At 39.2% G+C, this 23,346-nt stretch overlaps 2 protein-coding genes across 5 annotated transcripts in view; one reads left to right on the top strand and one right to left on the bottom strand.

The window, feature by feature from the left end:
• Positions 1 to 803: 803 nt before the first annotated feature.
• Positions 804 to 10,647, top strand: LOC131254136 (uncharacterized). The gene is made up of 6 exons (XM_058255142.1): positions 804 to 993; positions 2,491 to 2,722; positions 3,696 to 3,781; positions 7,261 to 8,975; positions 9,430 to 9,472; positions 9,624 to 10,647. The coding sequence occupies exons 2-6, from the start codon at positions 2,563 to 2,565 to the stop codon at positions 10,371 to 10,373; spliced, it is 2,754 nt and encodes a 917-aa protein (XP_058111125.1). The 5' UTR covers positions 804 to 993; positions 2,491 to 2,562; the 3' UTR covers positions 10,374 to 10,647.
• Positions 10,648 to 12,093: 1,446 nt separating this feature from the next.
• The window catches only part of LOC131252918 (uncharacterized), a 33,250-nt gene continuing 21,997 nt past the window's right edge, over positions 12,094 to 23,346 (bottom strand). Inside the window, exons 4-11 of one of the 4 annotated variants that reach the window (XM_058253705.1) lie at positions 21,653 to 21,759; positions 21,372 to 21,417; positions 17,217 to 17,351; positions 13,934 to 14,023; positions 13,634 to 13,765; positions 13,456 to 13,539; positions 12,911 to 12,975; positions 12,094 to 12,746 (exon numbers count right to left, since the gene is read on the bottom strand). In XM_058253705.1, coding sequence (XP_058109688.1) covers positions 12,560 to 12,746; positions 12,911 to 12,975; positions 13,456 to 13,539; positions 13,634 to 13,765; positions 13,934 to 14,023; positions 17,217 to 17,351; positions 21,372 to 21,417; positions 21,653 to 21,759 — 846 coding nt within the window. In that variant the 3' untranslated portion in view covers positions 12,094 to 12,559. Of the gene's footprint in view, positions 12,747 to 12,910; positions 12,976 to 13,455; positions 13,559 to 13,633; positions 13,766 to 13,933; positions 14,024 to 17,216; positions 17,352 to 21,371; positions 21,418 to 21,652; positions 21,760 to 23,346 lie in introns of those variants that run through there. The other 3 variants (XM_058253706.1, XM_058253707.1, XM_058253708.1) reach the window with 3 other exon arrangements.

Raw genomic sequence — 23,346 nt, 5'->3', positions numbered from 1 at the left:
TTTGTGACCTTATCAACAGGTTGGATGGCAAATAAACATTTGTGGACTCCATGAAGGTTTTGGGGATTCAAACAAGACTATTTCACGTAGTGTGGTCCACCTAAGATTTGGGCATGCTTTATTTTCGGGATCATGCCCTAAAATGAGCTTTGAAAATGGTTGGACAGTGTGGATTTAAGAGGCACACATCACTGTGAGCCCCACAGTTAGGGTCACACCCGCTTTGGCGGACCCAGGGTCTCACCAATCCACTCCTACAGTAGAATATAGTAAAGAATAACAAGTAGATTGGACCTAATAGACGGCTCAAATGATTGACATCGATGCAACTAGGTCAAAGGCAGGCATGCAACAATATGCACGGAAGGTTCTCTGAGCTTACCATACTAGAACATCTAAGAAAATTTCAAACCGTTCATAATCTATGGCCCACTTATTCATGCATCCACAAAAGAAATGAAAGATTAAAAGGAATTTAGAACGGCCACGTTCAACAAACACGGACAACGTGCATGATAGGATAGTGGACCATCAAATTTCTTTGTACGGAATATTTTTACTATGAGATAATTAAATAATTAAAAGGGAATTTCGTCATTAAAAAATTTAAACTAGTTTTTTTAACGTCCGTTAGCCAATCAAACGGAAGGTATAGAATGAAAAATAATTTAAAGAAAATGAAAATTCTGAAATAATTAGGTATTATCTTATAAAAATTCTTTTATTTAAGTGCGTGTGTATCATGCATCATAGTCCGCCAGAGTACCGAAGTTCATCTCCAATAGAAGGGGGAAAGCGCCCGGGAGGAGTGGAGAGAGCTAGGCGAGAAAATGAAAGGAGGAGAGAATTTTCGCCGTTTTTGCCCTTTTTACACGGAAGGCTATACACCGAACATTAACTGTATATCTTATTTTCCTTTTAACAACAATCCCCTCGTTCTTCCTTGTTTTCTCTTCTTGGGGTCGTTTTGCTTCAATTCCTCTTCAAAAGAAGGTAGAATTTCTATCATCGCTGTCTTGATTTTTTTATTTTATTTTATTTTATTTTTATTTTTTTTCTGTTTCGTATGAACTTTTTGGATATATATCGAAATTCAGTGTAAATAATTCAAGTGGATGTCATTTTTTCCTTTTTAATCTTGATGATTTTGTTGGGTTTTCTATATTTGATTGTTAGAAAGAAAACCCATTTCTTGGATTGCTTTGGAGGCGTTTCTGTTCTGAGAATTTTGTGTTTTTTCTTCGTTTTGGACCCTTTCTTGTTGATTTTTTATTGGTGGAGGCGTCAGGTTGATTTCCTTTTATTGTTATTGTGCGACAACGGGCTCCTGTAAATGCTAGAATGCGTTCTTTTGTTTAAAGATCAGAATCGTTGGGTGAATTTTCGAACTGGGGTTTGAACGCTGCAGAATTTTATTGTAGATTAGTTGGAATTGGATTGAAGAGAATTCCTTCCGCATAGCGTTTGGTTGCTCTCTTTTTTGTGTTGAAAGCGCAAATTTAATCCCGTCTTACCAAGTATCGGTTTTGGGCGGGTTTTCTTTTGCTGATATTGCTTCTGCATAGCGTTTGGATGCACCTTTTTGATGTTGAAACTGCAAACTTAATCCCATCTTACTTTGTTTTGGGTTTTGAGTGTGTTTTCTGTTGCTGATATTGCGTCCGCATGGCGTTTGGATGCACCCTTTCTTTATGTTGAAACCTTTGTACACGGGTTTTGGAGCGAGTTCTGTTGCTGATATTGCTGCTGAACCAATGAGATCCTATCACTTTTGTGGTGAAAACCATTTCTAGTTGGACTACATTGGAACTTCTTTTGTCACAGTAAAGGCGGGATCCTGTGTTTTCTGATATTCATTCAAACACACCCTCTTGCTTTCTCTCTCCCTCTCACACAGTCGATGCACAAGATGTATTTTAGAATGGGGTTTGAATACCATGCACACATGAATTTATGTATATCATGCATTTACATACCTGTATGCCGTTTGGTTTTGAATTTTGTGGAATTTAAGGTAAAATAATCATTTTCTAACAGTAGGGGCATCGCAATGTAAACTTTATTGTTTCAAGCGCGTTTGAGCGAACTGCGAAATGGTGATTCGTGGGTAGTCTGCATTATGTAGGCTTCTGTTTTCATGCTTTTCTTCCCACTGCAAATTCTAGGTGGGTAAGAACAAGAACTCAAGAAGCCCATTCTTATCTCAGCTAGGATTTGGTGTAGCACATCATGTTTGCCTTGGGAACCAGGAACATCCAAAGCCTGCCCTGAAAAGAAGTGTCATTTCAAATTCCATGTTTGAATATTTTCGAACTAGAGATTTGCAAACATTTTAGCTAGACCAAGCGGCTTGTGTTTGAATATTTTCTATATATTACTAGTTCATTGATGCAGTGTTTTGCCCCTATGATAAGAGACTTGTACTATATTGGAAGATGGTTTTGCCCTTTTGTTTACCTCGGAGCTGGATTCCTGGTTATTTTGGGTCAGGTTAACAGGATAGCATCTTAAGTGGTTTTGCGTGCTTGAGTGGATTTGGTGAAAGCTCAACTGCCTGCCAATATGGAAAAACGACTGGAGCGGGAGTACTCTACTCTACAGTTTGAGAAAGCTTACCCAAGCTGCATGCGAGGAATATTTAATTTTTTCGATTTTCACCAGCGGCTTCATATCAAGAAGATGCTATCAGACAAGAAGTATGGGAATCGAAGGCATGGTGGAGGTAAGGAATTACCTCAGCTTAATCTGGGTTCTTTACTTCTTTCATTTATTTCTGCAAACATGGTGAGCTTTCTTGTAAATTGGTACATCAAAGTCATGGTTCCGTCAATCTGATAAGCAGGTGCTATTGGTTAAGTTGCTATCACAAATAAAAATAGTTTGCAGTGGTTCGATGGTACATACAGAAGTGTTGGGCGGGAATCCTATTGCATGTTTCAAAATCTAATCTTGAAATATGTGTGGGAACGAAGGGAAAAAATGTGAAAGCATTTGAGTGCATGTTTTATGTGGCTTTTTTCATCACTTTGTTAATATTTCCTTCATGCATTCCATCATTCCTGTGTAATTTTTGTACGTTTTTTATCAGATTATTCTGGGGCTACTCTTTACACCCCATTTTTTCATTGATACGCTCCTCTCTCTACTTTTATTATGATCTATGGTCATTTTTTATTTTTTATTTTTTATTTTAATTTATTTATTTTAGTACCTAAAGTAGAAAAGGGGTTGTATGTATCAGAAAGATAGGCAAATATCAATTCACTTTTTTTATAATGATTTTTTCGAATGCTTTCATGCTCCGTCAACTCTGCCTGGTAGCGACACACCAGCCTGCTCCCAAATGGCTGGAATGAGGCTTTGAAGACCCTGATGATGATCATCATCGTCATTATCATAGCCTTGCCCCAACTAATTGGGGTTGGCTACATGAATCCTTTTATGCCATTCCACTCTATCAAGGACCATAACTTCAGATGCCCTAGCATGAGTTTGGAATGTCAAATTGTTCGGATTCATGTTGGAAGTTTTGGCTTAAGTTTTGAAGACCATGATGATTATGATGATGCTTTCTTGTGCTACTTCATGTATAGTTATGTTGATTTTGCCTGTGTTTCATCTGGTTGGACCTGCTGTTAACTGGTAAGATGTACATTTTTTTCTTGTTGTCCTGTTAACTTGTTTCTTACTTATAGGTGACAAGACTCCAAGAACGAAGCTTAATGTCTCTGCAACTGGGGAAGCAGACACTTCTATGGATGAAGAAGAAGATAGTTGTCTCGTAAGTTCATAGAAACTTCTTCTTTGGCAACTGATTCAAACATGTTCTATATTGATCAGTTATTAGGGAAGATGCATGCCTGTTTGCAGGTTTTATTGGCTTTGTGGACTGACAAAAGGGTCACTCGGTTTTGGCTATTTTGTAAACAATGTTTAGTTTTAATAAAAACTCTGTTACATTTAAAACAATAGCATGTTTTAACTTGTGCAACTTTTGACTTTTCGGATGATGCATGATGGTTAGGATGAAATGCAGGCTGTGCATGATTGTGTTGATATGTGCTTGGATGTTTTGGTAAAAAAAAAAATTTATCCATTGGCTCCCTAGTATTCATTGCAGCTGCCTGCTTGAGCATGTCCTTTCCACTTGGATTGATGCCAACTTGGGTGCCTGTGTTTATTATGTAGCATGAGGGAACTTGTCTGTGCATGCTTCAGGCATGGTGGCTTGCCTAGCAATTGCCCCTCTACAATCCTAATGGATGTAATAGTTGGATGGGGTCGATGCTGGGTTGAATTACCCTGGCATGCAAGTGGTTTCAATTAGAGCACTGCCATGGTCAGTTTCAAGAATCTCTATCAAAGAGGGGGGCTTTCGAGAGCCTTTTTTTTTAAGCTTAGGAAACTTTTCAAGAGCCTTGCTTCTTTTTCTTCTTTTTTTTTCTAAAAAAAAGAGCTTAGGAAGGATGCTGTTTGGTGGACAGCCAATCGTTCTTCCATTTAAATTCTGGATTTGATAGAATCTTGAAATTGTATGCCAAAAAGAAAGAAAATAAAGTGACCAAGGTTTTGGCACGGGTCTCTACAGCCACTAGTCAGTAGTCACTGACACTGGTATTCACTTGATCTTCCCCCCGGAATAATGAGAAAACTCAAAGCTGAAATATTTTATTTCTTCAATGCATAATGAGGTCACACATCCCATAAAGACATTATATAGTGTGAAGAAGGCAAAGACCCTGATGCAATGAGAGGTCCAAATAGTCCTTGAGCAGTGTTATGTAATAACACACAAGTAGGCTTTTCACTTAATTTTAAACATAAAACATAAGCAATCTAAAGAAACATTACTTTCTCCACACATGTAACCATGTGGATCCACTTGATCCTGTGGGGTCCACTCTGGACCTCTTAAGGTGTACGCATGAAATTTGAGGTCTAACTGCATCAGATGGTTAGGATTGTTTGATCAAAATGATTTTCTTTCTTTCTTTCTTCCTCCCCCCTGTTTTGTGAGGGGTGAGCAAAGAAAAGGTGGGGCTGCATGACGAGTGGTCCTTAACGATAATAAGACCTTTTCAAAACTGATCAATGGGGACTCCAGTTTTCTGGCCATTAATAAAATGACGAGAATCGTTTGATCAAATTGATTACTGGGGATAATGGAAATCATAGGTGGGGCACACACGATGGATGGTCCAAATCAACAATTGAACCCTTTACAGTATATAATTGATTGGGCCAACCTAAACGCGTATAGTCATCTTAACAGTGCGACCAAATAAGTAATAAATTTAAAGTGCTTTAAATTAGCAACCAAACAGGTAATAAATTTATAACTACTTAAATTTAAATCTTAAGCATGACAACCAAGCAACCAATAATCTGTGTGGAATTGAATAAATTATGGGTAATGGTGTAGAATAACTTCAGCTCTCAATTGTTGTGCAAACAGGGTCTAATGATTTCTTTTCCATCTTTCCTGTTTTTATTTATTGTAGAAATTTAAGTAGCTCAACTCCTGGATTTGACTCCCCCAAATCTCTAGTCAACTTGATTCCCCAAGCGACTGTACTGCGCTACAGTCACAATTCTGCATACCATGCTTGAACGGCCAATACATGTATCATAGCTTGATTTAACGACATATGGTACTAACCAGGTTTCAAGAGACTGAAACGTAACTCAATCTGTTTTTGAGATTTTAGAGTCTAGCTAGAATAACAACATCTCACATTGAACATCCTGTTTACTTGCAATGGAGAATGATGGCTCTAGGAAATGCATGTTATCGTTTCTGAAAGATCAGGTGGAAGCCTTGGAGGTGCAAGTGGTGGCATTGTTGAGCATGCTAGACCTCTGTAAAATGAGCAAGTTTGTTTGCAAGAAGAACCCTATCTGGCCAACCTGAAGCTTTCCTAGGTGGAATTGAGCTTCATCATCCCACCTTTACGTAGAGGGTTTGAAGTTGGCAAAAAGGAATAGAACGAAAAAAAAAAAAGAAGCAGAACCCTATCTGACTTTTCTTGGTCACCAAACCCATGTATTCAAGGGTTTTTTTTCTCTCTTGATGTATGTGGTTCTGGATTCGGGTTCTTAATGGCTAGAATTGTTTGGTCTTTGCCAAAACATGGTTAAGTTGATTTGGCCAAGTCACGACACATGTATGTGTCATTTTGGTTCCTTTTGAAACTGTTATGACCCGGTCAAGTTGGTGTGGGACAGCCAAAATCTTACACTTTGGCATCATACAAATTTTTAACATGCTTTCTACCTTTATTAATCAAGAGGGATAATCTCGATAGACTTAAATTGTGAAGTTCCACTTGGGCATAGAAACCAAAAGGAATTGATGTAGATTCAGTTTCTTTCTTAGTACGAAAGCTACAGTTACTAGTTATGTCCAACTCACGGAATAATTAGTTATTTCCACTCTAGAAGGGTGCATCAGCGCCATGGTGTGCCGTAAAGGCCGTTACGTAAAGGTAACAGTAGTAACCATTTTACATTACAGGGTCGTAACGGCCGTAACAGCCGTTAAAGAAAAAATGAACTATAACCGATGTTAACGGCCTGTTATGTCCCCTCTAAAGCCCGTAACAGCCCTGTAATGATCTGTTACAGGGTAGATAAAGGTTTTTCGGATTATTATTTTTTTTCAACGGTACGGGGCAGATAAAGGTTTTTCGGGGTTTCTTTTCCATTTTTTTTTATTATTATTTTTTGTTAAAGGCCATTACGGGGGCCATAACAGCCATTACGAATCATATCGTAAAGGTAACGGTGGTGGCCATTATGGTCACCATTACTGTTATGGAATACCTTGATCAGCACTTCCTTTTGGACTCCTTGCCTAGTGCTATTGATTTTTGCTAGTCGTTTTGTGTAATATATAGTACTATTGATTTTTGCTAGCCATTTTGTGTAATATGGGTATCTCAGGAATTGAGTGATATAGATGACTTGAAAATGAACCTTGGATCGCATCCATCATTGTTAAGTGAATATGAGTGTTTGGGACTCATTGACAATCTCAATCTGAGATTTTTTGTTGTGCGGATTCAAGCATGGCTCTTTTACTGCCTGCATATTAATCCACCAATCTAGCATTGAGACAATCTTCTTCTTTTTCCCTCATAAACACTTGGCTATTTTGAATGTTGTTTTTTTTTGTCCTTTTCTCTTTTCTTTTTTTCTTTTTCTTTTTTTTCCTCAGAACTAATTTAAATTTCTTGGCTATTTGCACTTGAAATGCTCCAGATTGAAGATAAGACAAAAGATAGCAGTCCAAGCAAACAATCTGGCAGACCACGCATAAAAACACTAATTGCTGAAGAAATGTCTAAAGAGAAACCACAGAAGCGGCGAACTCCATCTTTCTCTGCACGGTTGCTGCGTACCGAGTCCATCCATTACTCAGATTATGATCCTGATGAAAAGTCTTCAGTTGGTGAGAGTCCAAGAATAGGACTCCACTCACATGAGAATAGCCCTTCTATGAGCAAGGCCCACAACCCAATTTTGCCAACACCCCCTGAAAACCTAATTCTTTCCAATCACCAATGCGAGGTATGTGGGGCCAGAAATGGCGGGAGCTACTCAGATCACAGCCAGCTTGATGTGCCTGCGACTCATTTGCTTGAAAAACAAGTGCTTCTTGAGAAGCTACTGGAAGCAAAGGAAGCATTGTTGATGCACAACCAATCGAAAGAGTTTCTCGAAGCGCTCCAGATATTTAATGCAAACCGGGAATTGCTTCTAAAAATCCTACAAGACCCAAACTCCATCTTGGAAAATCATTTACAAGCCTCTCATACTGGGGAGGTGGTACTAACCAAGTGTGGGTCGTTCCCAGGAGCCAATTTACCAGGCAGAAATAATCCCGAGCTTGTGAAACACAACCATAAGCAAGGGGAAATATGGTCCATTTTGAAGCAAGAAAGGAAGGTGCAATCTCAGAACTCATTATTGCAGTTGAACAATGGTAACTCTTCGGACAGTAATTCTTCAAAGTCTATGCCATTAGCTGTTGATGCAGACGGTGGTACTGGGCTGGAGTCTTTGCCAGGTTCAACCCATGAACTGAAGAAGCAGAAGGATAATGGAGTAGTTTTAAATCGGTTCAAGGACATTAAGCAGAAGTTAAAACATGCAATCAGAGAGAGCAAAAAGGAGCGGCTCCGGATTTCCATGGATGGGATTCTCCATAGAATCCCATACGGCCGCAAGCCTTCCAAGGATGCAAAATCTGTGGTGGAAAGTCCCAGAAGCAGTTATGAGAGCGACACAGTTTCTTCCTTAAGCGGAAAGAATACACCCAATCGGATTAGAAGAGCATCCTCCCTGAATGAGTCGCTAGATAGATATTCTCAGTTGTTTGAATCTACTTTAAGCAAAGAAGGTAAAGTGGGTCCATCCGAGGGATCAAAGTTGGGACATGATGATGGAGCTTTGCAACCAGAGAAGCGTCCTGCAAAAACCTTTGGAAGAATTCTCTCTTCACCTGAAATTTGGTCTGATTATCCAAGCAAAGATGAGGACAGTGAAGTGCCGCCTGATGCTCTTCCTACAGAAATTCCGAGTGAGGTTCCTGTTGATGGGAATGAGGAAGTCAAAAGCTCTAATGCTGATGAACAAGAATCAGTAGATACTCTGGTGGATACTGGAATGGAGTCTTTTGTAGAAAATGCAAGTCAAGAACTTGCGGAAGCAAGTGTAAGTGAGGCACTTGATGAAGATCAAGAACCATTGGTGTTGGATACCGATGGTCACCGAAATGCTGAAGGGGTTGGCGTTGGGGATGAGTTAGATGAGTTGAAAATGTTGAAGGAGAGGCGCTATATTCCCCTACATGAGCAGGAGATTGGGGCCATGAAGGACGACAGTGCTGGGCCAGTGCAACCAAGTCCAATCTCCGTCCTCCGCTCATCTTTTGTGGAGGATGCTTTGGAAGGTAAGGCTTTTCTCATTTTCTAGTGCTTCTTTTAAATCTCTTGGTCAACAATGTATCACCTGAGTGGAACTATACTGTGTACAATCCAGCATTTGATTGGCCCAATGAATGTTCAGGGCCCAAATTTGAGTTATCGACATCATCCACATGGTGGGCCCCATGTTGGATGGAAGATACCGTAGAATCTCCCCTCTCAATGATCTTGGCCGTGATGAAAACGAACAATTACAACCAATCGTGACGATTGGCCTATTAGATGTGGATGATTGGTAATTGTTTGTTTTCATCTAGGCCAAGATCATGTGAGGGAGATATCAGGCATCGACCATTCCATCTGGGACCCTCCAGATCCACGGTTCAGGTTAACCAGATGTCGGGACGACCTGTACCATTGTTGGGTTGAGAAAAAGAAAAACATTCTCTTGTTTCAACATTTGGGTACCATAAAATGGTTTTAAGACTCGGATGAGTCCTAGTGTGACTCGTCCGAGTCAACTCAGAATGATTGGACTGGATCTGGTTTGCTACCATGAGTTTCCCATATGAGTCACCCTCAACTTAGCATGACTCGTCCGAGTTGACTCGGAATTGGTCGGACCTGATCCAGTTCAATACCACAAGTCACCTGGATTGAGTCACCCCCGACTCGTCTTGAGACATGATGAGTTAGTCCGAATCACCGAGGTTTTTTAACCTGCATCTTCAAACCTACACATGCAAATATAACACCCAAATTACAGCAGGTTCAGAGTTGAAACCTAGACGCATTGATTTCGATGATGTTGATCTGCAAACGGAAGCAGATGCCCCTGATAGGTTGGGATCCATAGAGTACGTTGATGAGGTGCAGAGTCTGAGTGAGCAAGCTCATTCTGACATTTCGAATGTTCAAGTGGATATGAAGGACGAAGCGGACTTCAACTACGTGAGAGACATACTACATAAATCCAGGTTCAGCATCGATGAGTTACTCGGGATGTGGTACTTGCCGGACCAGCCTGTGGACCCCTCATTGTTTGACAAAATCGAGTGCTCGACCCCTGACCATGATGGTACCCTATATGTTGCTGGTGGCAGCTGCGATCACCTGCTTCTGTTCGATCTAATCAATGAGGTCTTGATTGAAATCTACAGGAGATCATTCAGTTGCTGCCCCTGGCAATTGTGCACCGATTCCAGCATCCGGCCGATGCCTGTGGGGCCCCACGTTCTTGAGGAGGTCTGGGCCAGCATCAGCTGGTATCTGAGCTCGCGGTCGCAGCTGGACCCCAAGTTGGAGTATGTCGTGGCCCGGGATCTTTCAAAGAACGACGGGTGGATGAATATCCAGCCCGAAGCTGAGTGCGTTGGGCTCGAGTTAGAAGATTGGATACTAGATGATCTATTGGATGAAGTTACATATGAGATTGCGGGTTTCTAATCCAGTTTTCAAAGGTGCAATTTTCCTTCTCTTAATGTACATATGTATGTTTTGCCTTGTGATCTGACTATGAAATTGGTCATCCTTGAGCCATTATTTTATGCGTTTGTACAGTTGGCAAAAATGATATGTTTATGTGTAATTGTATCATCGAATTGTCAGTGATAAACTGCCAAAAAAAGGAAAGTAGTTAGAATGGTGGGGTGATTGTATTCTTTCATGTTTGTATTTAATCAATGGAGTTATGCTTGGCTTGCTTCAGTGTTATTTTGGACCAATGGATTGAAGGCTGGAATCTCGCAAAAGCAAATGGTAATGGATGGTTGATCATTTTCATTGCATATGGCATCGGATGAGCGATGTGATCTTGTAGTTTTATTGTTGTATGATGCTTACGAAGAAGGTGACTTGTTTTCTGTGGGTTTGGGTTGCATTTGTTGGACCCATTAAGAAATCAGGTTGGGTTTTGTTTATCACCTTTTGGACCCAGTCGAAAATTTGGGCCTGATTGCGTTAGGGTCAGATCCATGTGGTGGACCCAGTTAAAGTCAGGTTGGGTCCAGGTAATATTAATATAGTAAAATCAAATCTAATTAATATATATTGGTTATTCTAGCAAAAGAAATAAAATTTCCTAACACCTAATATAACCTGTTCACACAGGTGTGCTCAAAGTGACATGTCGTGTGAGATCTAATCCATCTATCAGGAGGCCTAACCATTTAAATGCTCTTATTTGTCCAAAACCAACTTCAAACCACGAAAGACTCAATGGGTACCTGACCAAATGGATCCGGGTCCCGGGTCTTCAAGATCTAGATTTGGACCTACGAAGACCAGAACCTGGTTAGACTGGGGATGGGTATTACAGGACCTGACCCATTGACAGCCTACACACACCTTGTCCATGCAGCCATACCCACCTCACATGTAAGATACCTGATCCATGCATCGGGTGGGTCCACCATTGCCCATCTGGATTTGGAATCAGGCTGGTTCATTGATTGGTTCCTTGCTCTTGCTCCGGTGGTAGACCCTTGTGAGTTTCAACACCTGGTCAAGGGTTCGAGTACCCATAGGTGGTGAAATCCCACTATGGCGTGCGGCAGTGTGCGTGTTTTTTTAAAAAAAAAAAGTAGTTTTTTTTTTTTACTATACCTCATATTGGCTTGTATTGAAACACAGTGCATTTACCATTGAGCCATACATTTAAACCCACCGCCCTGATAAGTTAAACAAGAGAATGATCCTGATTTTGGACTGCAACCCATCCTTACCGTGACTTACAGTTTGGATGTGACAGATTCATTGCACATGACACGTGCAATAAATGCAAGCGTGCAGGTGTTGCACCATGCTATGGTAAAGTATAAATTTCTTGCTAGGTTTGCACTGAGATGGCTGTGTTAGTACCGAACTCGAAAAAGGCAAGAAAAAAATCGTACAGAAGAAGAGGGAAAAAAAAAAAAAAAAAACATCACAGAAGCTGATTCAATGAGCTTGCATACAGCCTACATTCCACCGCAGGCAATGCGATGATATATGAGGGCCAATACTATCAATCACCTTTTACCCTCTTTTCCAGCTAAATGTACACTGCCATCCATCAAAGAGATGGCAGTCCAATTCACATCTCTGACACATATAGTGGAAGCTATAGGTTGTATGGAGGACCACTGTAGAATAAGCTCCACTAAATCATTCCACAAACAAGTGCCAATGGCTAGTGTAGATATGATGGGCCATGCCACACAATTATAATCTTTGTAACTATTTAGTATATCAACAGCATTTGATCTCTGCGTGTTTCCATCCACTCATCATCTTGCAACATCAATGTTGCAGCCTAACTCAATTTGCATAAATTTAAATTTAAAAGAAAAGAAAAAAAAGATTGGCATTATCTAGGATTTAACTTAGGTAATTTCGTCACCCTGACCTACTGAGTATCCTGTTTGTCATGACCGATAGGGTCTGTCATGTCAATAGATCTCTCGGCCTCCCCATCAGGTCATTGTCTAGAATAATACGGCCTGCAATATGAAAAACATGGATTACATCTATCTCGGGAAGCTGCCTTGATGAAGAGTTAAATGGGGCTCCAAAAATACTTTCTCCTGATTTAATATGCCTCGGGTTTTGAATGTTAAATATGAAGCACTTATCACTGGATCGAAAACATCCAATCATGTGTGAATTTTCCACATGCCAAGCCCATAACCCACACGGATGAGAAGAAGCTCGAAAAGCATGTGTATGATACTAGTCAGTCGCACTTTAGAACCAGGTATCTCAGACCAGTTAACAGATACCTCGACCATGGGGATGTTGAGATGTTTGCATAGGTAGACCAGCTCGACATCAAAGCACCACCTGCACAAGATGGTTATAATTAACCTTCTTCTTCTTCCTTTTCTTTTTTTAATTTGCTTTCTCACTCAAAATATTAAAAAATAAATAAATAATAAATAATAAATAATAAAAAAATTGCAGTAACTCAAGTGGGTCCACATAATCATGCATTTCATTCCACATACCTTTTCAAACGAATATTGGTAAAAAGCTCCCGAGCAGCAGCCCTTGTAAACATCTTAAAACCACACTGCAATGGATGTAACAATTTGCATTAGTGATAGAGTATAAGGCTGGGAAGTGCCGAAACTGCATTCCACATTGAGTGGGATAGATACTGTCAAACCATGGTTTAAAATCAGTGTATTGGATCTCATATCCCTTCCTCATATTACCGATATCGCCCGGTATCAGGTTGTTTTGGGCTGATACGAGCCAATATAGTCATATCACTCATGGATGACAATGGTACGCATCGGGCAATACATATTGATTTCAGACAATCTTCATACTTTGCACCAAACAGGTTCCAAATGGCAAGTGAGCATGTTTCTTCAAACATAATACATGAGAAAAATGACCATTCCACATGATGCAAATGTGGTAACTTCCAAACAGACTGTAAACCCCGTTTTGAATTAGAGGCCATCTCTTGAAGAGATTGGCAGTGCAACTACATATCGAGTTGACAACCACATGAAAACAGTAATCTCCGAAATAAAGAAGATACCTGAGTATCACGAATTCCAGGACCAGCAGTCAAGAGAACCACCAAGTGGAAGCCCTTCATCAGAATATTACGGTACCACTTACGCTGAAACATCAAGTCAAAACTGATTCTTTTAAGAAAATAAAAGCAAAGTCTATGAAGATAACATATAGCGATACAGATAATTAAATGGACAAACCGTAGCTAAAGCCTGCTTCTCAAGGTGAGCACGAGAACCAAATGCAGCAACTGCAATCTCTGGAATTCTCGGGCTTGAATCACTAGGTGCTGCAACTCTCAATTTAAGTTCCTTCTCAGCTATTCTACATATCTGATAAAAGAAACATTAGCTAAATCATCACAATCATCTGATAGCCTTGTCCCAGCTATTTGGGGCCAACATCTAGAGAATCACAAACTCAAAATTCAGACTTTGTGAAACAGGTGAGTTCATGAAAATATTGAGCACACATGTCCAGAGAGTGGGTCATATACGCACCTCATTTTCAAGCTTTTCTAAGTCGGTAACCTTGGTTGCTCCATCAGCATCGAGCATTAAAAGCAGCTCACCACGTGAGTGGAGCATTCCCTGTTTTACCATGCTTTCACATATTTGAAGAGCTTAATCAATTTATGTCTATGATGCAATAAAATCCTCAAAGGTATCCCTTTTTTTCTTTATAATGAATAACAAAAATTTTATTAAGAGGAAAAGAGAATAAGGGCCATGGTTCCACAACAAATAACTGAAATATAAAGACAGCTTCTTTAGCAAGTTGATCTGCAGTACCGTTAGCCTCCCTTTGAACATGGTTCACTGAAATATTTAACCCAGACAAAAGGTCCCAAATTTCATTAAAAACAAAAAACAAAAGACTACTTTTCAAGGCCAGGACTGAAATTTGATGCCTGCTCTTTTAAAATAAAAAAATCACCTTCCACAATAACCTTTCTGAAGAAGACAACAAGCAGATTCTTAGCCCCTCTCTAAGTGCTAATGCCCCCGCCAAACTTCAGTCATTCCATCATGCCCCGAGAAGCACTTGCAAATAGATAAATTTCAACATGAAAATGTGGTTTGATTATATTCTCAATCATCAAATCGGCGCTCATTATGAAGGAATTTCAAGATATAGGAGTTAATGACCTTAGAGACAGAAGGTTGATATGAATAGAGGAAAGACGGGTGGAAATTGAACTTTGACGGATCCTCTTTGGGCAATCCAGGGTTGTGCTGGATTGGAGGCGCAGTTGCCAGCGATAAAGCGGTTGTTAGAACGACCCCCGAACCGGTTAACTGGAGTGATTCGAATACGCCGGAGGTGAAGTGATGGATCCATGGAATTTGATTATATGGTCTAGGCTTGAATTGGTTCTTATTGATGGCCGATTAAGTGATCAGGGCCATCTAAAGGTTTGGATTGTAGAATCGCACCTAAATCAGGCATCCAAGGTCCATACAACAAATTATCTGTCCTTATTGACAGATCCTCTTTGGGGAATCCAGGGTTGTGCTGGATTGGAGGTGCAGTTGCCAGCAATAAAGCTGTCACTAGAAAGACCTCCGAACCATTTAACTAGGCCGATTAGAATACGCCAGAGGTGAAGTGATGGATCCATGCAATCTGATTATCTGGTTGAGGTTTGAATTGGTCCTTATTTATAGCCGATTAAGTGATCAGGGCCATCTAAGGGTTTAGATTGTAGATCATGCCTAAATCAGGCCCATCCAAGGTCCATACTACAGATCAGGCCTATCCAACTGTCAAGATTGAAGTTATGGATCATCCAACCATCCATATTGAAGATTTGCACCACTTCAGGGGTCCAAATTGTGATGTTGTATCAATGATCCAATGGATGTTTTGGGCCAGTTCAATGGTCTGACTGGATTGCGAGACCCATGTCCACTCAGATGGTCCTGGGTGATGACCGCTTGGATTATGAGGCCCAAAGATCCAATCAATGACCTTTTAGAGCTCTCAATACAAAATGAATTTGCACATTCGTACAGCTTACAAAAGCCTTTTTTAATGGCATACAGCATATAAAAGCCACACGGTAGGACAGATTCAACTAATTGAGTATTTTTTGGAATTTAGAGTCTTTATTTGGTTCAATTCTCAGTTAGACAGAGATCGAATAGTCATTTTCCATTTTTTTTACCACTTGCTACCCAACCAGCCATGCTTTATGGGACAAGTTATATTAGGAAAAGCTAAGAACCAATAGGCTTCAAGTATTGGGTTTGTTAACTTTGCATAGGAGTTCGTATAATATAGCCATACATAGAGACTATAATGCAATAATTTTGATACTTTGGATTCTTGACATTAGAGACAATATCTAGGATTGGAACTCTTCTAGAAACCCCAGTAAGAGATTTACTTAAAATTTGTAGGGTGCGATTCCACATATTTCTGTGCTGAGAATATTGTTGCACGAAGCATGCAGAGAAGTGTCTACTTTAATGCTAGCAAGTATAAACGGATAAGAAGTGGGAGCTGTAACACAACTTTGAACTGCAACTCGAATCAGGAACGGCACCTAGTAAGAAGGTCATGCAACTAACGTTGAGATTTCTCACCATCTTTCTGTTTTTAGGCTTTTTTAGCCAGCCTTCCTCTTGTTCTTTTTTCCCCCTAATAAATATTTATTGCCTTCTAGTAAAAAAAAAAATCCACATACTTATCCCTTCTCAATTTGTTTCTTTATTTTCCTGCAGCAACAGTTGATTGTTGAGAAGCATTGAAGCACCTAGAGGTGGAATTTGATCTCTAAATTGGTACATGGTTAAACCCTATTCAATTGAATCCACTTCTACACTAGTGGTACATCACAGGGACCATTAGGAAAGACCTTAGAACTCCTCTCCGCATGCAACTGGAGAGGAACATAGCTGAAGAGGATTCAAAGGATGCAATCAATTGTGCTTCTAATGAGTTTTCCCCAACCTTTCATCTTCAAAAAAGTCCAGGATCTCTTATCGCTTAGAAATTTTGTAAAAGCATATGCAGGAGAGGTGAACATCTTGGAAAGCTCTCTGTGTGAGGGACATTTTAGACCAACTATCTAGTATCTACTTCGGAGATTCATGGCCTCCTGTTTGCTCCCAAATCTTCAGCCTCTGTCCATTGTGGATTTCTCTCTTAATCTATAAATTCTCGTTACCTACTAAAAGATTTTCAACACAAGAAGATCAACACAACATGATTAAAACTATTGTGAAGCACAATTAAGTCTAATATAAGTGTCCCAGTAAAGGATAAAAATGATGGACAAGTTGTAGATGATTTGCAGTCATGGAGGAACCATGCCATTAGGGCATGTTATAGTACTGGCATGTCCACAGCTTCTCAACAGCTTATCCACATTGGGCCCATGAGACAGTGACCATGTTCATTAGACAACCCTATTGTAAATGGACCATTTTCAAATATCTCCTAAATGGTATTATCCTAACCCTCCCCTGCCATTGGTGGCCCAGAAATAGGTGTTAATGGTGATAAATAATTAAATATAGCAAAAATCAACACAGCTGAAAAAAGTCCAAAGATTGGGTAGCCAGGATCTTCCAATTAGGGAGATACTTGGAAATATCACATTCATGTTGGAGGCCATCAAATCAATGGTCTGGATTTATGAAACACGGCTCATACCGTACAGACTAAAACCCAAGGATACTACTCATATGTGCATCTTGAAGATCATCAAATTACTCACTATTAGGTGATATTTAATGAAACAGGTGCAAAATAGATTATCGGTTTAGAAAGACTCACTTTTCTAATAGCTTCTCCCTTCCCATGATTTCTTCCAAGAAGAATAACCCTTACATTATCAACTGTATACTTCCTCACAAAGTCAAAAGCCACCTTGGGCGTCCTATCAGCACTTCCATCATCAACTATCAACACCTGTTCAGGAACAAAACCAATTATCAAAATATAAAAAGAGCTGAAGAGCTTTGGAATTTGTCATGCACTATTCACATCATTTGTGAGAAAATATGCATTAGTTTAAAGAAGCCATTATTTTTTCAGAAGTACTTGCTTATCAGTGCTCGAGGAGTCATTCGGTGAAAGAATGAAGTTCTCTTCTAGTTTTACAAGCAAGGTATTCAATAAGGGTAACAGTGGCTGTAACGGCCATTACACATGACGGCCTTTTTTTCCGTAACAGCAGTAAACGACCCCGTAACTCGTAATGGTTCCCACCATTACTGTTACATAACGGCTATTACGTAACTGTTTTTGGAATGCCTCGAGCTTTCTCTATTCAAAAAACATGTCTGGAAAAGAACCTTTGACCCAAGTAGGAGAATAACCCATTACATTAGCTTATCTTTCAAAAAAAAAACCACTACAATAGCTTTTCAAGGATGTTTGATCACACCTCTTCCAGTGTTTAAAATTTCTTTTCATATTTGACTAAAATATCCCTAAATTAATTTCAAATTTACAGTTCAGCACTTTTAAGTTTTCAGCACTTAATTTTCAGAGTTTATTTTTCAATTTATCAAACGGCACCCAAGTGTTTTTGCTCAATTGGAAGAACACATTCGGACCAAGCCTCTGGACAGCAACAGTTGTTACACTAAAGAGGTGGGAAAAAGAAAAGGAAACACTAGTCACTACAACAGGTTTCCCAGAAGCAGATATGACAACCATCTCCAAACAAAAAGCTGACAACACAAAGTAATAGAAAAATCTTGCCAAGAGGAACACAAGGAGAAGTTATAACCTTCATCCCCATAACCAAAAGATTACCTTTTCCATATATATTTTTCCTTCATTCGCTACTTGATACTTACTCATCTTAACCATGAACCTATCATCTTCGAAGTGATCTGATCTTCATTTGTGTAGATAAGCTTAAACAACCTAACCATATATGCAAACAGAAATATGCAGATATGGTGATACCATTTTGTGGTGCAAATCTTGCATGCTTGTTGCTTTTCACTATGGTCAGATGGTGCCCACATTAAATATATCCATAAGGCTAATCTATGATGAGTGATTTGTAGGAGGCCAAGTACATATACGACTCCTGCATTTTTAAAATAGGATAAGAGGCATGTACCGATGTATGTACTTAGACTGAATACCATAGTCCACATCATAAAACAATCACATTAGCCTGTTAAGGGAGCATTAGGATAGGCACTCAACTCATGAATTTGGCAATTTTTTAATTGCCAATTCATGAATCGTTCAATTAATGTGTTTGTCTAACCTTAATTGCTTTTTTTTTTAATGGTACCTTAATTCCTAATTTTTTTGAAAGAGTTATTGAGCAAAAGACTAAGGCATGTGACGAATGTATCAAAAAATTAGTTTGATTTCATGCCAGGGAGGTCTACCACTAAAGTTCTTTTGCTACTTAGACAATTGGTGGAGAAATATTGGGAGAAGATGAAAGATCTCCACATGGTCTTTATTTACTTGGAGAAGCTTACGATAGGGTCCCTTGAGAGTTAATCCAGTGGATGTTGAGAAAGGAGTTTTAAGAGGATATATTTACATAATTAAGGATATGCACGAGGAGCGGTAACAAATGTGAGGACCACTAGTGGAGAGACAAGTGAGTTCCCAATTATTGTAGGCTTGCACCAAGATTGGCATTGGTTGTAGACGAGTTAACGAGGCATTTGCAAGAAGTGATCCCATGGTGTATGTTGTTTACAAATGACATAGTTTTGATTGACAAGAAGGGCGAAGGCATAAACATAAAGCTAGAATGGGTGCTTTAGAATCTAAAGGATTTTAAAATTATTCGGACTAAAACAAAGTATGAAGTGCAATTTTAGTAACAATAGGAGTGAGACGAGAAATTAGTTAAAATTGTTGACCAAGAAATTTCCCACAATGACCACTTTTGATATTTCGGGTCGATAATTCAAGAGTGGAGAGAATGAGAAGGATGTTGCCCATAGAATTCAAGAGAGGTGGAAGAAATAGAAATGTGCCTCTAAGAGTTTTGTGGTTGTCATGTACCATGCAAACTAAAAGGGAACTTTTATAGGAGAGCTACAAGACCAGCCATGCTTTATGGGACAAAATGTTGGGCAATTAAGGAAAAACATGTTCTTAGGATGAGTGCAGCTTACATGAGGACGTTGAGATGGATGAGTGGCAAGACAAAGAAGGATAGAATTAGAAATGAATGCATTCAAGGGAAACTTAGGAGTAACATCAATAGGTAATAAGGTGAGGGAAAGTAGACTTAGATGGTTTGGTTATGTGCAACGTGAGACCAAGAATTAGAATCAACAAGTTGGTACAAGTTGAAGGCTTTAAAAGGGCAAGGGGAAAGCCCAAAAGGACGTGCATGTGGGTAGTAAGAAAGGCTTTATGACCTATGGTCTAACTGAAGTTATGGCCCGTGGAGTGATGGAAAAGGATTCATGTAGCTGACATCAATTACTTAGGGTAAGGCTTATTAGATGATAATGTGATGATGAACTTAATTGCTAATTTACTGATTGCCCAATTAATAAAAGAGGCCGGCCAATTAATGTGTTTTGGGTTCGAGCATGTAGTTCAATGGTAGGCAAAGGCATCTAGAGCCCAGACCAGTACGGAGGTCTTGGGTTCAAGCACAGCTCACCTACCAAACAAATTACTAAAAGGGGGAAGTGATGAATTTGGCAATTAAAAAAAGTTTGAACTCCCTAACTCATTAAAATGAGAAATCAAGCAGTTTCCAAGGTAAATTTGGGGAATGATTCCACGCCCACTACAAAACATTTGTTTTTCTAGCTATTAATCAAAATGCTACAATCATCCATTCAAAAAGAAATTGAGAGGGATCGACAATCAAAGGTAGACCCTACATGATGACAGGTCCAAATCAACGGCTCCTTTATAGTGTAATCAATAGCACCATCAAGTTTCTAAGATATTGTTTAAATGATTAGCATGATTGTCCGTAAATTTTTGCAGAAAGATGAGCAATCAAAGTTGGGCTCTACGTGAATCAGACCTTTTTCTAGTACAACAAATATAGATCACTTCTTTCCTAGCTGTTCAATGGATGGTTACAGTCATCCGATGAAAGTGATCATTTAGGGAGATTGACAATGCAAGGTGGGAACCACATGATGGAGGGTTCAAATCATGGATAGGACCTCTTTGAGTAAGATAAATATGAATTGTCATCTCTTAAATAAATAGATAAATAATTGTCCATTTCCTATCCATTGATCGGGTAATTAGGATAATCACATCAAAGTGATTTCCGGAGGAATGGGCAACCAAAGGTGACCCCACATCATGGGTAGTACAAATCAAAGAATGGACCTTTTCTACTATAATCGATATAGAACATCCATTTTCATAACCATCAATTGGTGGGTTAGGATCATCAATCAAAGTGACTTTTGAATAGGATGGACAATCAAAGGCGGGCCAACATGGATGGTCCAGATTAATGATCATATTTTCTCTATAAGTAATGTGAACCATCCATTTTCTTAGCAATTGAACGGATTATCAAATCATCCAATCAAAGTAGTTTTTGAGATGCTTTCAAAAATAAAAGTGGTTTCCGTGAGCGATGGGCCAGCAAAAGTGGGACTCATGATGAACAGCACAAATTCATATTTGGACCATCAATTTGGATGACCATTGATTTAGATGGATTGGATCACTGACAAGTAATTATGGACTTGAGAAATCAATATAAATCTCTCCCCCAAAATATAAATTTCACAAGAACAACCAAACAAGAAAACTGGGAAATGAATTTGACAAGAACCCAACAACGTATCTGTTAATTTCCAATTTCATGAAGACATCAATTAATGAAATGCAGATTTATGACTTGACTAATTCTATACATCCAAACATCCGCTAAGCTTACTGTTTTCATATAATTATTGGTTGGTCATTTCAAAATCTACCTCAGTGCACTGTTAATATAAAAAAACACACCTCATAAGAAAAGGATCTGTCAGCTGCAGCACGTTGTTGTAGATAACTGTGAAGAAGCAGACCCTCAATTATTAACACACTTATCAACATAGAGTCACTTGCAGATGAAGACAAAACATAATGAAAACAAAGAGGTGCATCTTGCTTTCCGTAAAACCTCAACTTTGTGGATAAAGCTGACAAGAACCCTAACTATTGAAATCTTGAAATAGGAAAAAAAAAAGCATTCAACTACCAGTTTATGAGCCAACATGCAGCATACTGATCATTCATCAACTTACTTCATGGTCTCATCTAGAGCTCCTGGAAGTCTATGCTCTTCATTGAATGCGGGTATTATTAAAGAAATGTACTTCTCTGCTGGATCAGAGATAGAGGGGCAAGCGACCTGGCACAAGAGCTTGGACATAGTCAGTATTTTATCAAACCATTTTTCAAGGTTAATATTACGTATAGTCACCTACATTATATAGAACAGTTTCATAGGTCAGCCCATGTTATAGTTTTCAAATTATATAAGTATATATAATATATTGGGCAGAGTACAAATTAGTAGCTAATACCTAAGTTTGTTCCAGACCTTCCACTGGCTATTTCATTTTCTAATTGAACCAGAACATTTAGGGCTCGTTTGGGAGCTCGTAAACAGCTGTCAATGGAACCAGAACATTCAGCCTCTTCATTATGAAAGGAGCTGGAGCACTCTTATAATGATAGAGCTCCAGGCTGCAAGACACTACAATACTACTTAGAGGGGCCTAAGCCTCTATGCTTAGATAGGAATCATGGAGCAATTTTCTTAAAATAATCATAGTGGAACCAAACCGTTCCTACCACGATTCTCCTTGAGGAAATTTTTTACGATAATTCTTATTTGCTGGCTTTACCTCTGGGGTATGCAAGCATTAGTTTGGATGGGGGGTTACCATGAGAGCAAGGATTTGAATATTGGTTTAGTATAGGAGGGCAAATCAGCTGGGCCCCAAATTATACAACATAAGAGTGTATCAGACGAGTATATGTGGGAATGGGATTATTTACCAAAAAAATGGGAAATGATAGATAGAAGGAAAATAATAGGAAAAACAAGTATCTATATTTATTTGCGCTTTTTTACATGTATTTATGGTGTAGATGATCATTCTTTGGTGAGAATATTGTTTGTCGGCCTGACATGTGGAAAGCTGAGTTTGAGCCTTTGACCTCTAAATTTAGTGCTAGGGTTATGGGAATTAAAAATTCTATGGTCGATCAATTTTTACTGTAATGGACTTCAAACATATTTTAAATGAACATCAAGAAAATCCCCATAAATGCCTCCAGAATCAAAACACCTTTGATTAGAATCACAAATGTCATTAGGGCAATATAATGAACAACATACTATTATATAAGCAATTATATACTTGTTATCCCAACCTAACCCAAGACCACTGCATATAAGCATTTCATATATCCTGTTTTACAGTGTAAAAATCGCAATTTACCTGTTTAATATGCACAATCTAATTAATGGAAGAGGGTTGGGTAATACCCCTGCCTGTCCCAAGATTGGCGCGGGTAAGGGCTCCGAGGGGCCACCATTATGTATGAGCCTTGGATCTGCCTCATTTTTGGGCTTATACCCTAAAATGATATAGTAAAATGGATGGATGGTGTGGATAAAGCCCATACATCACGACGACCCCTTAGAGCCCTGGCCCATCCGCGTCCCTAATTAATATAGTCATTATAAGATGACCATCAACTGAGTTCCTCTCCACTTCAATTTGTCAAATCATGCTTAAAGCTTGTGTTTCAATTTCCAAAATAGGCCTAAATCTATAAAATGAGTTCCTAGCCTTCATTGATGTCTAGAAAGAGGAAAATACACAAAGTGAGGAAATCATGGGAAAAGAAAAGCCACTTATAGGTGCATCGGCTGAGATGCGATATGCAGGGGCATATTGATACCAATATGAGCCAGGTTTATACA

Source organism: Magnolia sinica, chromosome 8 (genome assembly GCF_029962835.1).
Source record: "Magnolia sinica isolate HGM2019 chromosome 8, MsV1, whole genome shotgun sequence".
Classification (NCBI taxonomy): Eukaryota; Viridiplantae; Streptophyta; class Magnoliopsida; order Magnoliales; family Magnoliaceae; genus Magnolia; species Magnolia sinica.
This window is presented reverse-complemented; position numbering and strand designations above follow the sequence as displayed.